Raw genomic sequence first — 16,098 nt, 5'->3', positions numbered from 1 at the left:
TGAACATGAAACCACACATAAGAATAAGCACTAACCTGAGCCAACTGCTAACTCTGAGGTAAGATACGATTGGACCGCTCGACTTACCTGTACAATGTAGGGAAAACTTACGTGTGCAGTGACCACTAGTCCTGTTGCACCCTCCTTCACATTTCGTGTCACAACGAGAAGAACAGTCAAGTCCATAGAATCCCTCCCGACACACTGAAAAGCATGATTGTATTTCAAATACGGGCATTTTACCAAAGGTGTCATGACCTACGCTCTCGTTAGATTACAGATGTGAGTTACTCACTCCAACGTCTTTCTCTCTGGAGGAACTCGCATCCACCAGCATAACGTATAACCACGAACGAATATGAAGACTATGACACATGAGACTCTGAAGTTAATTTCATTTATTAGTATAGTTATTTAAGATCACATTCGCAAAACTCATTGCATGTGTTTCCAAAACAGAACACAAGGATTACCCATCGTACTTCTTAAAAGTACACCACTCATCTGCTTAGTCACGTACCAAAACAACAAAACAACAAACACAAACCAAACAACTGGGTGCACAGTGTGGATTGTTTTTACCGACTGTAGTGCCACAGTGCAGCTTACCAAATATCTGAAATTCACACAGGTTCAGCATATATTTGGTCGTTGTCAGGGTAAGACGCACCACCTGTCCGTACATGACTGAAGCACACGTCACTGAGTTGTTCCTGGTCCTGTAGCGTGGTCGTGACGTCACGTTGACACAGGTCTGACCGTCCACCGTGATGGTGAACGGGTAAAGACGGTCGTCCCAGGGATCTGAACGAAAAACTGTTGTCAAAAAGAATCCTCTTTAATTCTTGTTGTTAGCAAGTTTTACATTCCATGTGTTAGGTTTGGGTATTTCTAGTTATTATAATGGCAGCCATCATGTGCAATTCTGTCATTAAATGATGTCATGTTAGTGCCTGATTTTGTCTTAAAAATGGGGGTATAATAAAGAGACCAAAAAGCAATGTACTCACGTTAAAATGACGAACACGGAACGAATAACGGCGACGTTTCGACCTAAGGGTCTTCTTCAGGCACAAAAACACAAAAGTACACACACAAAAAAGAAGAAGAAAGACGATAGAACAAATAAAGAGGAGAACAACTGACAAAACAACTGCACTGCACAAACCGACAAATGACAAAGACAGAGAAGCAAGGGAAGCTACTCGAGGAGAATGAAAAGCGGCAGTTTTGAGGTCTGTAGACCAAACAAAATGTGAGGGGGGGGGGGGGGTGCGTGAAAGGGAACGAAAGAGGAGACTCGCGTACCCGTGCGGACACACACACACACACACACACACACACACACACACACACACACGCACACACACACACACACACACATACACACAAGGTGGAACAGCGGGGGGAAGGTTGAGATGAATGAATTAACGGCGAATGTTAATTCCATCGGGGCAGGTAGTGCCAAGGGATGATATGATGTGGGACTCCCTGAGTTTGCGCTCGAAGGAGTCGCCACGTACTTGCCACAGAGCCATGACTCTGACATGATCAAGTGAGTGACCAGCGGCGGTGAAGTGAAGGGATACTGGCCTATTGCGGGAATGACGGATGTCAGCCAGATGCTCGGAGAAACGCACCTCAAGTGTGCGCGCGGTTTCTCCGATATAAATCTGGCGACAAGAGAGGCAGACGATCGCATAGACAACGTTGTGACTTTGACAGTCAAACGTTCTCTTGACCGTGAAGGAGCCACGAGGGCCTTGGAGGCAGGTGTCAGGGTGGAGGAAGGGACAAGATTTGCAATTTCGTTTGGAACAAGGAAATGTCCCAGGGGCTGTGGGGTTGGTGGGACTGCGAAGACGGGATCTCACCAAGAGGTCGCGAACGCTGCGGTCTTTTCTGAAAGCACAGAGTGGTTTTTGAGCAAAGATCGAACCAACAGAGTCACTTCCTTGAAGGATGTGCCAGTTTGATTTCAGGATTCTGCTTACTGGCATGTTGTGGGGATGAAACAGTAGGGAAACAACGGGTCTGTCACTGTCCCTAGATGGTGAAGGACTGAGGGCGGACTCTCGACAGACCTGGGTAACCCGCAGAAGGTATAGTTATATATATGGGGGTATAGTTTTTAAAACTGGAATAACTCTGTTATTTTTGCGACTACAATTTCTGTTTAAAGTTATTTTTGCTAACAGAACACCCGCAAATACATGTACACAAAACGAAATCAACGTAATGTTACCTATACTTACAAATGACGTCACAGGCTTAACGTCAATACAAATCAAAGGATACGTTCCAAAGCTGGAGAAACGTTTGTCATACAATCGTGCTTAATCATCAAATACGTTAGTTTTTCATACTCACGTGTACTTTGTTATATGCTGATTTCAACTCAACTCAACTTAACTCAACTCAATTTTATTAATCCATATGGAAATTACATTGTAACAATAACCATTTCCAATCAATAGAACAAGAATGCATAATAAAGAAACATCATAAGAAAATAAAAGAGTATGATTATAATGAGTATGATCACAGTCTCACTAATGCACACAGTCTTCCGTCAAGTCAGGTCTGCCAACACACCACTCACTCACACAACAACAGCAACAGCAATACAATTTAACAAAAACCATAATTCCAATAACAAAGAGACGTACAAGAATCCAAATCCACACCCACGCCCACACAGAGTATACAAAGCACCCCATGTCGACTATAACACTACACATTCGAACACCCAGCAACAGAGCACAGCATCAATTATGCCAGATCTTTAATTTACTTTACTTTATTTGGTGTTTAACGTCGTTTTCAACCACGAAGGTTATATCGCGACGAGGGAAAGGGGGGAGATGGGATAGGGGAAAGGGGGGAGACGGGATAGAGCCACTTGTTAAGTGTTTCTTGTTCACAAAAGCACTAATCAAAAAATTGCTCCAGGGGCTTGCAACGTAGTACAATATATGACCTTACTGGGAGAATGCAAGTTTCCAATACAAAGGACTAAACATTTCTTACATACTGCTTGACTAAAATCTTTACAAACATTGATTATATTCTATACAAGAACCACTTAACAAGGGTAAAAGGAGAAACAGAATCCGTTAGTCGCCTCTTACGACATGCGGGGTGCAGAGAAATAAGGATGTGGAAAAGAAGACTTTTGGTAAGTGAAATAAAGGTGATGGATCCAGTCAGGTAGAAATAAGACAACAAGAAAAGAATTGGAAAACTGCAGGGAATAGTAGGGAGAGTTTTCTTGGAAGGAAATATAGGTGAAAGGACTGGTAAGGCAGAAATAAGACAAAATAAGAGAAGTAAAGGGGTGGGGTAGCTCTGTTTAAACGCTCCCGCCGCGTGAAGGCGACCCCATGGGAGCAATTATGCCAGAGAAACATGATAGAGGCCTCTAACATGTGACTGGTTGAAAGCATGGATAGCTCTGGGAACAAAATAATTGCGGAAACGTGACGTTCTAGCAACCAGAGCCCTCAGTCTACCACTCCTGTCAATGCGTCGTGAGTCAAATTCAGGTTTCAGTGGGTGTGTCTCGTCAGCCAAAATTGAGGTCAGTCGGTCAGTCAGTCGTCTCTGGCAAACTGATTCAATGGTCTCCTGTTTCCTGCCTACAACAGATTCAGCCCTCTTGACTAGCTTTTCTAGCCTGTCACTGTCCTGTTTACTAAGGTTACCCCCCCCCCCCCCAGCACACACATGCATATGTCAACACGCTACCAACAGTGGACAGATAGAACATCTGCAGGATGTCATCACGAACAGAGAACGATCTAAGCTTCCTAAGACAGTGCATGCGCGTGTGCGCTTTCTTCAAGATTTGATCAGTGTTGGCATGCCAAGACAGCTTGTTATCGATCACTACACCTAGGTAGCGATAGCTTTCAACCTGTTCGACTTCAACACCAGCTATCACGATAGGCTTGTGTGCTACTTTTTTTCTTCTAGTGTCAAAAATCATTTCTTTAGTTTTTCCTGTGTTCAAGTCCAGGTATTTCTCATCGCACCAGTCCACAAAGCTGCTAACTTCTTGTCTGTAGTGTGTGTCATTGACGTCAGTGATCTGTCCTGTAAGTCCAGTATCATCAGCAAATTTAGGACTTTTGGTGTAATACCATCCGGGCCTGCTGCCTTCTTAGCATTAGACTTCTTGAGCTGTTTCACAACGTCTTCCTCAGTCACAGACATGATTTCGCCCTGCTCATTCACAGGCGTGTTCACGAGTCGATCGGTCAGTTCAGTCCTGATTTCAAACAGACAAAGACATTGCCTACAACTTACAACATTGGATACTGACACTCTTTCATAAACTTGGTCAACAAATGTATGCAAAATATTTCGCACCCAAATTAAAGCAATATTTCCCGTGTCATTTCATCCAAACTGTATATGCCAGTAAAGGCCGTTCACCTGACCATCTGGATCACCTTTCTGAATAAAGATTTCGTTTACAGGTATCTTTTGACCGCCGCTCAATTAAGGGTACCCTCAAAATCGACTGGATAAAACCGGAAGGGCCCAATTAAAAATCAAACAAAAATCAGAATAGACAAACCTTTGAAACGTTTTCATACGAGAAGAAAGCTAAATCATCAATTATCTACCGAAAAAAGGTTGTTTGGTTTAGCTAGCTTGCGTAATACGTGTGCTATGCTATACTTACTGAAGCAAGTGTCGATCGCACGAGCGGTCAGAAACGGGAGTCATTATTTAATGTTAGAGATATTGTGACAAAAAGCGCTCTATTTGTGCAACAACTTCGTGGATTGCTTTAAAACTTTTAGAATATGTTACCAACAAACTAGACGTACTTCGAGCAAAAGAAGGGATCGTTACACGTATTTGTTCTGATTTTACGCAATGTTTTGAAACTCGTCATTGGATTGCTGACTCGCGTCCAAAACAATCGATCATTATTTCACATGTTTTTAAACACATGATTGATACAAACAATGGACACGTTTTAGATGCGTTTAAGAACATTAGCTGGGCATGTAACGATCTCACATTTTTCTCGAAGTACGTCTCTAGTATGTTAGTAACATATTCCAAAATTTTCAAAGCAATCCGCTACGTCATTGTTAAAACACAGCGCTTTTTGTCACAGTACCCCTAAAAATGACGAGAAAAAACCCCACCGTTTTGGCCGCTCTTGCGATCAACACCTGCCTCATTAAGAATAGCGTAGCCCACACAATACGCAAGCTAGTTAAACAAAACAACCATTTCCGGGTAGCTAATTGATTTTGCTTTCTTCTCGCATGTACAAGTGGCAATGAAAGGTTTGCCTTTTGTGATTTTTGTTCGATTTTTAATTGAGCCCTTCCGTTTTTGTCCAGTCGATTTTGAGCGGCGGTCACGTGATTACCCAAAATGTGATACAGATAGTCAAATAAACGAACGACCTTTCCTGGCATATACAGTTTGGATGAAATGACACGGGAAATATTGCTTTAATTTGGGTGCAAAATCTGATGCATTACATTTTTGGCCAAGTTTATTACGTGTATGTCCGTTTTTACCCCGCCATTCAGGCAGCATACGGCAATTACGTGGGAAGCGTGCTGGATATTTTCGTGTTTCTATAACCCACCGAACTCTGACATGGATTACAGGATCTTTCTTCCGTGCGCACTTGGTCTTGTGCTTGCGTGTACACACGAAGGGGGATAAGGCACTAGCAGGTCTGCACATAAGTTGACCTGGGAGATCAGACAAATCTCCACTCTTACCCCACCAGGCGGCCGCGGCCGGGATTCGAACTCAGGACCTTCCGATTAGGAGGCCGATGTCTTACCACTACGCCACTGCGCCCGTCCAACTTTGTTTCAAAATGCATAATATGTTGTATAAGGATTGGCGTTTTCCCGTATTTAAATTGTATAGCCAAACAAGAGGCGAAGCCTTCAAGGCTCACGTAAGAAATCGACATACAGTAACACAAACTCAATCACTCCGCCACACACACACACACACACATTCAGACACATACACACACACACACACACACACACACACACACACACATTCAGACACACACACACACACACACACACACACACTTTCTTTCTTTATTTGGTGTTTAACGTCGTTTTCAACCACGAAGGTTATATCGCGACGAGGGAAAGGGGGGAGATGGGATAGGGGAAAGGGGGGAGATGGGATAGAGCCACTTGTTAAGTGTTTCTTGTTCACAAAAGCACCAATCAAAAAATTGCTCCAGGGGCCTGCAACGTAGCACAATTATACATGACCCTACTGGGAGAATGCAAGTTTCCAGCACAAAGGACTAAACATCTCTTACACACTGCTTGACCAAAATCCCTACAAACATTGACCACATTCCATACAAGAACCACTTAACAAGGGTCAAAGGAGAAACAGAATCCGTTAGTCGCCTCATACGACATGCGGGGTGCAGAGAAATAAGGATGTGGAAAAGAAGACTTTTGGTAAGTGAAATAAAGGTGATGGATCCAGTCAGGTAGAAATAAGACAACAAGAAAAGAATTGGAAAACTGCAGGGAATAGTAGGGAGAGTTTTCTTGGAAGGAAATATAGGTGAAAGGACTGGTAAGGCAGAAATAAGACAAAAGAAGAGAAGAAACAGAACCGTTAGTAACAGCTATTGTGTTTTCAGCGTAGCAATAGGGCCCGATATTTAGACGAGACAAGTATAATGCCGACGAGTCGAAGACGAGTCGCATTATACTTGTTCGAGTCTAAATATCGGACCATATTGCTACGCTGAAAACACAATAGCGTTTATATAGCTATTCTGACATTACATTCTGTGTTAGAATCATGTTTTTGTCAGCGACAAGTACCAGAATGGTCCATGTCGTTGATTGCAGGCGACGGTTCCCTTTCCGCATGAAGCCACGGAAATAACCGAACATTGAAAAACCCACGGACATGTATTACGGAGAAAACTCGAGATAACCGGATGCTTAGCATTACGTCAATATGTTAGGAATCATATGACGTCATGACGTATCATGCTTGCCTACGTAGATTGTATGTTCGAAAGTCTGACTTCTGTTGGGAATTCGCGTGGTGAAGACAGCGGTAAATCTGTAGATGATAAGAGAACAAGGATTGTCTCAGAAGAAACGACGAAATGTTTCAGACCGGTAACTTCATTTCAACATTGCACTATTACAATGGACTTTCTATGTGACAGGAGAGTTTGCTGATTTTGTGTTAAACATTGGAGAGATCGTCTGCTAGAATCCGAGATAGGTCGCTTCAGATTGCAGCTTCTGGAAATTTGCAAGGTTTGTTGCCTGTTAAAGAACTGGATTTTACACGTAATGTAGGGCCTATGTCATGTACAGTAAGCAACAACAAAAACACACACAAAGCAAATGGCATCGTCTGTCGACTAGTCACAGAGTGACAGAAACAAACCTGGCGAGGTATGCGTGTACTTTATACACGTGGAAGAAACCGGAACCACGCGTCTTTGTTATTGCCGATATCGTTTGGATATCGGCAAAAATGGCCAACTTTTGTATCGTTATGCTTTGATGATCGGAAAAGGGATGTGTGAGACCATCCAATCACAGCCCCCGAATTCCCCCACGTGTCCATCAGAATAGCTATATTCGCCTCTTACGACATGCTGGTTAGCATCGGGTAAATTCTTTCTAGTCCCAACCAATATGGGACTCCCCCTAACCCGCGGGGGGTCACACACACACACACACACACACACACACACACACACACACACACACACACACACAGAGAAAGAGAATAGGTGAAACTGTGCAAGAAAGCGAGACACTAGATCTAGATCTGTCTGTCTGCATGTAGCCTACTTACAGGGACACGACTGCCAACTAGTCTCGGCCCGCTCAAAATAATAATGACCGAGACTTTCAGTACTTCCTTCGCGTGACGTCTAACCCTCTTACGTCATAATGTGACGTCAATGTAATGTGACGTCTTCAAATGTTAGAGTTTCTACCACAGACATACACACGCACGCACGCACGCACGCACATACCTTGTACGCACGCACGCACAGACAGACAAAGTTATGATCGCATAGGCTACACTTACGTGAGCCAAAAACGTGGCGACGGAGCCCCAGAAATGGCTGCTCGATGGGTTTCAAATGTAAAAAAAATATGCTTGTTTTCACCAAAACAGCTCGTATACAGCTTTGAAAAAGGACAATTAGGGACAATGGAGTTATTTGATGCAAAAGAGTGCTATCGTGGGGGTTCGAATTATTCGTTAGAGCGTGCAATTCTGAGTCAAAATTAAGTAGAAGTGCATTGCCTTTGGGATAGTCGTCAACCACCCAAGGCACTGCATACCCAAATCAAAGGTTAAATCGGTCATCACATACACACACACACACACACACACACACACACACACACACACACACACGCGCGCGCGCGCGCACACACACACACACGCACACACACATACACACACACACACACACACACACACACACACACACACACACACACACATAAACACACATAAACAAACACACCCAAACACACCCACACCCACACATCAACACACACACATACATACACACACACGCACGCGTACACGTACACACACACACACACACACACACACACACACACACACACAAACAGACACACATACACACACATACACACTTTTACTTTTACTAGAGTCTTAAAGATAGCTTAAATAAAGGACATATAACAACAGCTTTAGGGCAGATATGGCACGGACATTAAGTTTTGTTTCAATGCTCTTGATCAAAATCTTCAGGAAAAAAAGGCTCTCTGCCCTTAAAAGCTATATTAGTATGACTAGATGAATACCCGCTTCGCCGGGTAGCCGACTTCGCCGGGAAGAAGTAGAGCCGAATACCCGGCTTGAGTGGCGCACCGTACGCCGGCTTCGCCGGGTCCGAACCATGGACCCGCCAAGCTTAGGTCCCACCCAGATTCGTGGAATGGGAACAGCAGGAAAATGATTCAGAGGCCATAATGCCATTCCTGATCATATCATGTCGTGTTCCATCATTGTCGACGACGCCGAATGTAACCGAGTGCCGAAACACCACAATCATTTTTGGAGGCGAAGTCCACTCAAACAGGTTGGAGAAATATAGAACTTATCTCTAAGCCCGTTTAAATCTGTTATGGCTTCTCAGAGGAAGGCCAGAACATACAGCCACATCAAAGCCGCCAGACCACATCAAACACAGAACTCTACAATACACAGGTATTGCCTACACACCCATACAAACACACACACACACACACACACACACACACACACACACACACACACACACACACACACACACACACACACACACACACACACACACACACACACACACACACACACACACAGAGAAGCCGTATATATTTATAGGTTACAACACGAGTGTTTTATTTTTATATGGCTTGTATTTCAGTCAAGACCCAGCGGATGAATATCTTAGGGATCCACGAGCCTCTGGCGAGTGTATCCCGATGATATTCCCGCTGGGTCTTGACTGAAATACAAGCCATATAAAAAAAACACGAGTGTTGTAAGCTGTATATCCCATGCGTACACCAAAGACAACGTGGACCACAACAAAGCACTGTAGTTATCTGTGGTGTGTAAATAGGTGAGCCAGCGAGGTGTGTTCCTCTTCACTACCCTATGCTAAAGCCACGTCGCCGAAGAAATAAAGTGCAAACAAGTGCATCCGTAAATGTGTGTTAAATCTACATTCAAACCACTGTTCGATTTGCTTTTGAATGCATTTTAGTTTCAAGATAGAAAAGAAAGCACACGCAATGAAAGCTTTCATTGAATCAAAGACAGTTTCGATTTAGGTTCTGAGTCCGTCCAAGGTCACAGTGCCAGGCTACGATTGCCAAAACCGGTTTGGTTAACTCGGATCCCAATTCTAGTTTAATTTTTGTGTTGGAGTGTAGAATTACGAAAATAAACTAACATTTTACTGAATAACTTTCTTTAGATTTAACCAGTAATTTCATGTACGTGAAATATATCTCTGAGTTAATTTGTTTGATCATGCTTGCTAACGTTAATCAACCCGTACTGGTAGCGTCAATTCTGTCTACAACGATGTAATGGCCGCTCCTTGAAACTGCGTGTTGAATACCGTTTGGACTGATTTTACTCCATCAGGATGAAATACACGTTTGCTGAGCTCTTGGATACTTTCATATAACCATGATCTTACGTCAGTGTAAACCAAAACAGTTGGACATGCTCGAAAAATGGATGAAACAGCCTGTGCTGGATGACGAAGCGAACCGGCCAGCGAAAAAGGTACACTCGTAACACTAGGGAGATTTAAAAAACGAAACGTCGGGACGTTTCGTTTTGAAGTTGTGGTAAACGTCATCATTTCGGGGGTCTCTCGCTGGAAAGGTGAAGGTCAACTGAAACGGAACGTGGAACGTCAAAACGCAGTCACGTTTTCCACCCCCAAAAAACGAACAATATTTCGTCAACTTTTGTGAGTATTTTTGCACACTAACAGTTTTATTTGTTGGCCATTTTATGCATTGCTAGATTCATCAACCCTTTCACAGTCTTTCAGCGCTGAGAATGTGTTCATTGGAGGTAGACAACTGTTGCGAACTGAAATATTTTGAAGGGTGCTGATCCTGGTACATTTATCCAACTTCATGGTGAGAAAGCAAATGGCGAAGCAGAAGTAGGTCATCGCATCGAATTTTTATTCTGGCTGCGTATGTGATTTTGTATAAACAAAGTCTGTGTGATTTATTTGGACTGAAAATAATCAAAGTATGCCCGATTCTGGACCACCTCCTAGGTTTTTTTTTCCATTCTGATCGAGGACAGACGTGATAATTTCACTTGAAGATTTATCGCCCTTCCTTCATTCCGAAACGAAACGTGAATACATCTAAATCTTGTCTGCGGCCTATGCCGTCTCGTTTCACGTTCCGTTTCGCGGGGTTACTCATTCACCAAACGAAACGAGCTGCAAAACGAAACGTGCTGTCTTTTAAATCTCCCTACTGACGCAGTGCATCTTTGCTTGTTGAACACACAGAGAGACACGAACACACACAGACACCCACCCGTACGCACACACACGCGCGTGCGCGCGAGTGAATTGCTTAGGTGGGATGTCAAATTAAAAAGATCTGAAACAACTTATTTGATTCTGAGCATACATCATGTGTTTACATTTTTAACTTTGCAGAAGTTGTGTTCTGGCTGCAGATGTAAAGTCTGATCAAGCTAATCCGGTCAAGCTAGGGTTCTTCCCCTTTGCCTTTGGGTAACACCGACAGTGCCCGTGCCATTGAACGCTCAGAAATAACTTGCACACACACATACACACACACACACCTTTTAGGAGGTTGGGGAATCTGTGTTGAATAATGGTAAGCTTACTCTGTCTGCTGTTGATTGTAGCTGTGGAGCTTGCTTGTTTGGAAAAGATATTGATGCTGTATAGTTGGATAGTGGGCCTTTCAAAGAAAAAAAGGAATGGAAGTGCTTGCTGCAGACTTCTTGAGTTCTGCACTGAGGTTGTTGCACTAGTACTGAGATGGGTGAATCATGATTGAATGTTTGAACCATGTTGTTTGTTTACATGGTTCAATCATTGTTTAATTGAGTGTCTCTGAATTTACCGAAGGTTGCAATGTAGATTTAGAATAAGTGCTGTTGACATTTGTATGGGTGCGTTTTAACTGCAGACGCTGCTCGCTACACAAGGAAAGCGTATTTACCTTGCAATTGTACTGGTTTTGTCTGTCGATCATCGTGCTTCTGTTCAAACTTAACTTTGTGTGTCGCCGGTAAGGTTAGATGAAACTGTGCTTGGAATATCAGTTGATTCTTCGCTTTTGTTCTTTTTTTTACTCGACCTGCACCCAAAGTGTAAAGATAAACGCTTTGTTTACTGAATCAACATTCACATGGTGTTTTTTCTTTTGTTTAGCCATGTGAGCAATGCTCTTCATCAATCCACTGAAACATGTTCGGTGAAGGGTCAAGGGTAGGCAGAAGTATAGTTCCTCGGCCAAACCGGAATCGGTAATATGCTATATTTTTTTGAGCCCATTATGTATTTATTGAAGCCGAAAAATACAACATATATACCCATAGTTGCATTACAGAGACAAAGAAGCAGCTCATGGGATATATATATATAGAGATGGATGACAGTGTATTTTTCGCGTGGCTATAAATTGATTCGACCTTTGCACTTTTACAGTGAGGATAACTTACGGGTGCAAGGAAAGCGTTCTGGACACTGCGGTGACCTTCTAAAAATAGTAACGGAACGGGAATATCCGAAGCTGCTTCTCATAGCGTAGCGAAAAAAGGGAGGTAAACGCTGAAAACACTGGGGAGATAAGGAAGAGTTACTGATAGTGGATCCCGAAAAAAAATCGGTTTGCGCTGCGCGCTGAGAGCACGTGTTGAAATATCTCATCGACCAGATTGTGTCCCGGGTGAACGTGAATATGGCCACCAAATTTGAAACAGATCCATCGAGAACCTTGGCCGCGCATCGCGCACAGGAACAGACACACAGACACACAGACAGACAGACAGACAGACAGACAGACAGACACAAGTCGTATATATATATATAATATATATATATAGAAGTATTGGTCAAAATGGAAGTTTATTGTGGCTTTTTTTTTTAGATAACACATGTAGTTTTGGGGACCGATCCATCTTCCAGTAAAATAAAGAGAGATCTTTGCAGAATGTTGTGTTTTATCCCTGGATGCAACAACAGAGCAAAGTTAGTTTTTGTTTTTTTTTTTGTTTTTTTTTTATTATTATTTTTTTTTTTATTCAAATAAATAACAACAATTAACAATATCTCATACAATGAATTAAATGCAACTCATCGAGTACAACAAGTAATTTCTCTTTTAGAGATTAATAAAGTTATTGTATTGTATTGTAAGCTAACTTTTTTAACGTTTTCGAACACTCACACAAAAATGCTTCTTATCTGTAACTGCCTATTAAAAATACGAATTTGTTTTTTTATATATACTAACGCACATCTTTCCGATTAAGATAATGTGGTTCAATTTATACATAGTTGCCTTTTTCACCATTACAAAATGCATACCAAATAAAACATCACTAACTTTCAAAACAATTTTAATTTCTAAAGTACGAAAAATAAATTCTTCAATAAACTTCCAGAATTTGTATACAACCGGGCATTCAAAAAAGAAGTGTTCAATGAAATCAGTTACATCACAACAGTAATTACATTTATTAGTTTCCGTTACTTTCATTTTACACAGGAGAATGTTGGTCGGATAAATGTTGTGCATAATTTTCCAGTGTAAAACTCTTAATCTAGTCTCTTGTGTTGACTGATAGGCAACTATCCAAGATCGTTCATCATTTTCTACATTAAACTTTCTCTTCCAAAATCCTCCGGAACATGGTACATCTGTTTTCATATTAATAATCTCTTTCCTATATTCTCTGGCACTTAACATATTTTTGCCGTTAAACAGTGGTAAGGTAATACAAACATCATCAGTCATATTTACAACATTTTTCCTCATAAATAATGACACAGCAGCTTTTACAACATTATATTCAAGAATTCGGTTTGGCGAATATCCAATCAAATCACATATGTCTTGATATGATAATATGTCTCCCGAACGTACAATGTCAGTTAATACCAATACACCTCGTTGTATCCAACTTTCAAAAAATAAAACTTTGCCACTATACGTTATGCATGCATTATTCCATAATAAAGTCGGCCCGACTGTCCCACGATCGTAGTGGTTATTATCCAGCCAATATTTTAATACTGCTTTCCAAAAGTGTGATTTCACTAGGTCTAACCCTTTAAATCTTGCACTGTTTACATTCGATAAGAAACATTCAAAATGCTTTCCAAAACGCAAATACATCATCTTTGGAGTGAAACTCCAATTATCATTTTCATTTGATGTAGTCAGTTGTGAAACCCATTGTATTAAAAAAGACATTTGCATTTGCCTAATATCGATCATTTTTAAACCACCTTTTTCAATTTCAAAACATAAAACGCTTCTTTTCACCTTTTCAAAGGCCTTCCGATTACAATCTCTTTTTCGCCACAAAAATCTAAACAATAAGGTATTGACTTCATTCAAAACACAGTCAGGTAATACAAACGCTTGCATAATATACACACATTGTGAAATTAAAAACGTTTTCACAATACATATTTTCCCTACAATGCTCAAATTTCGCTTCTCCCATGCACAAATCAATCGCTTAATATTCCTTATTTTCAAACTTTGGAACAAATTTGATGTTTTGGTAGATATTATATAAGCACAAAATAATGAACAGGAAAAGGGCAAGTTGGTGTACTCTGACAAAATGTCTAAAAATCATTCCTGTGTAATTCTTAAAATGTCTCTCTTTTACTGCACAAATACACTATATCTGGTGAAAACACAACAGAGAGCAAGAAACTTTGACAGTTAGTCTAAATTATTGAATATGTCCCAATGACGGCACTGATGCTTAAACAAATGATTCTGAGAAAGCAGCGTCAACACATTTCAAAATGGTGTCGAATGTTTATAACATAGTATGTACAATAATCATGTTATTGCAAGAAAGAGGTTGACAACGACAAAATGACATTTCACAACGATTATAATATGGTATTCAAATTACCTAATAATGTTGAGAACTCCAAACACGTTTTTGAACAAACGTCCGTCCCCTCTGTGGCCTTAAATAGCAAAGGAATCAGAAGAAACTAAAGCTCATGCAACAAGTTGACCTTAATTACATACATAGAACTAATTGTTCTTTCTAACCACTTCTAAACTGTTGTTGTTGTTGTGAAAATAAGTTTTTATTGAAATACCAAACTTTGGACTTTTTTTCAAACCAAGTGGTTGTTTTAAAGACGTGGCGATTCTGTGGAAACGCTTTGTTCAGACTTTCAAAAATATTCATACTTTTAGTCACAATTGATGTATGAACGTTTGACAGTACAATATCTTTGATCAGTGTTTTGTAGAGGCTTCAATAAAACTGAACAAGTCGCGTAAGGCGAAAATACAACATTTAGTCAAGTAGCTGTCGAACTCACAGAATGAAACTGAACGCAATGCCATTTTTCAGCAAGACCGTATACTCGTAGCATCGTCAGTCCACCGCTCATGGCAAAGGCAGTGAAATTGACAAGAAGAGCGGGGTAGTAGTTACGCTAAGAAGGATAGCACGCTTTTCTGTACCTCTCTTTGTTTTAACTTTCTGAGCGTGTTTTTAATCCAAACATATCATATCTATATGTTTTAGGAATCAGGAACCGACAAGGAATAAGATGAAAGTGTTTTTAAATTGATTTGGACAATTTAATTTTGATAATACTTTTTATATATTTAATTTTCAGAGCTTGTTTTTAATCCGAATATAACATATTTATATGTTTTTGGAATCAGCAAATAATGGAGAATAAGATAAACGTAAATTTGGATCGTTTTATAAATTTTTTTTTTTTTTTTTTACAATTTTCAGATTTTTAATGACCAAACTCACTCATTAGTTTTTAAGCCACCACGCTGAAATGCAATACCAAACCTCGGCCTTCGTCGAAGATTACTTGACCAAAATTTCAACCAATTTGGTTGAAAAATGAGAGCGTGACAGTGCCGCCTCAACTTTCACGAAAAGCCGGATATGACGTCATCAAAGACATTTATTGAAAAAAAGAAAACAACGTATGGGGATTTCATACCCAGGAACTCTCATGTCAAATTTCATAAAGATCGGTCCAGTAGTTTAGTCTGAATCGCTCTACACACACACACAGACAGACAGACACACACACATACACCACGACCCTCGTCTCGATTCCCCCCTCTACGTTAAAATATTTAGTCAAAACTTGACTAAATATAAAAAGAACGGAACATATAGATTTTCCTTTTTTCATTACATACCGCAAACATTACGTCATTTGCACAATGACGTCTTATCATTGACTTTATTTTCTGCAATGAGTCAACACTTCATACATATGCCGTAGAGTTGCTTCAGACTGTGTACACCAAC

General features: G+C 40.9%; 1 protein-coding gene across 1 annotated transcript in view; it reads right to left on the bottom strand.

Annotated features, from left to right (window-relative positions):
• The window catches only part of LOC138963806 (uncharacterized), a 65,684-nt gene that overhangs the window by 47,839 nt on the left and 1,747 nt on the right, over positions 1–16,098 (bottom strand). The window contains exons 3-4 of the mRNA XM_070335659.1: positions 610–816; positions 112–204 (exon numbers count right to left, since the gene is read on the bottom strand). Of these exons, the coding sequence (XP_070191760.1) occupies positions 112–204; positions 610–816 (300 nt within the window). The remainder of the gene's footprint in view (positions 1–111; positions 205–609; positions 817–16,098) is intronic.

The sequence above is a fragment of the Littorina saxatilis genome, linkage group LG4 (assembly GCF_037325665.1).
Source record: "Littorina saxatilis isolate snail1 linkage group LG4, US_GU_Lsax_2.0, whole genome shotgun sequence".
NCBI lineage: Eukaryota > Metazoa > Mollusca > Gastropoda > Littorinimorpha > Littorinidae > Littorina > Littorina saxatilis.
Note: the sequence above shows the minus strand (reverse complement) of the source record. Positions and strands in the feature narration are given on the sequence as shown.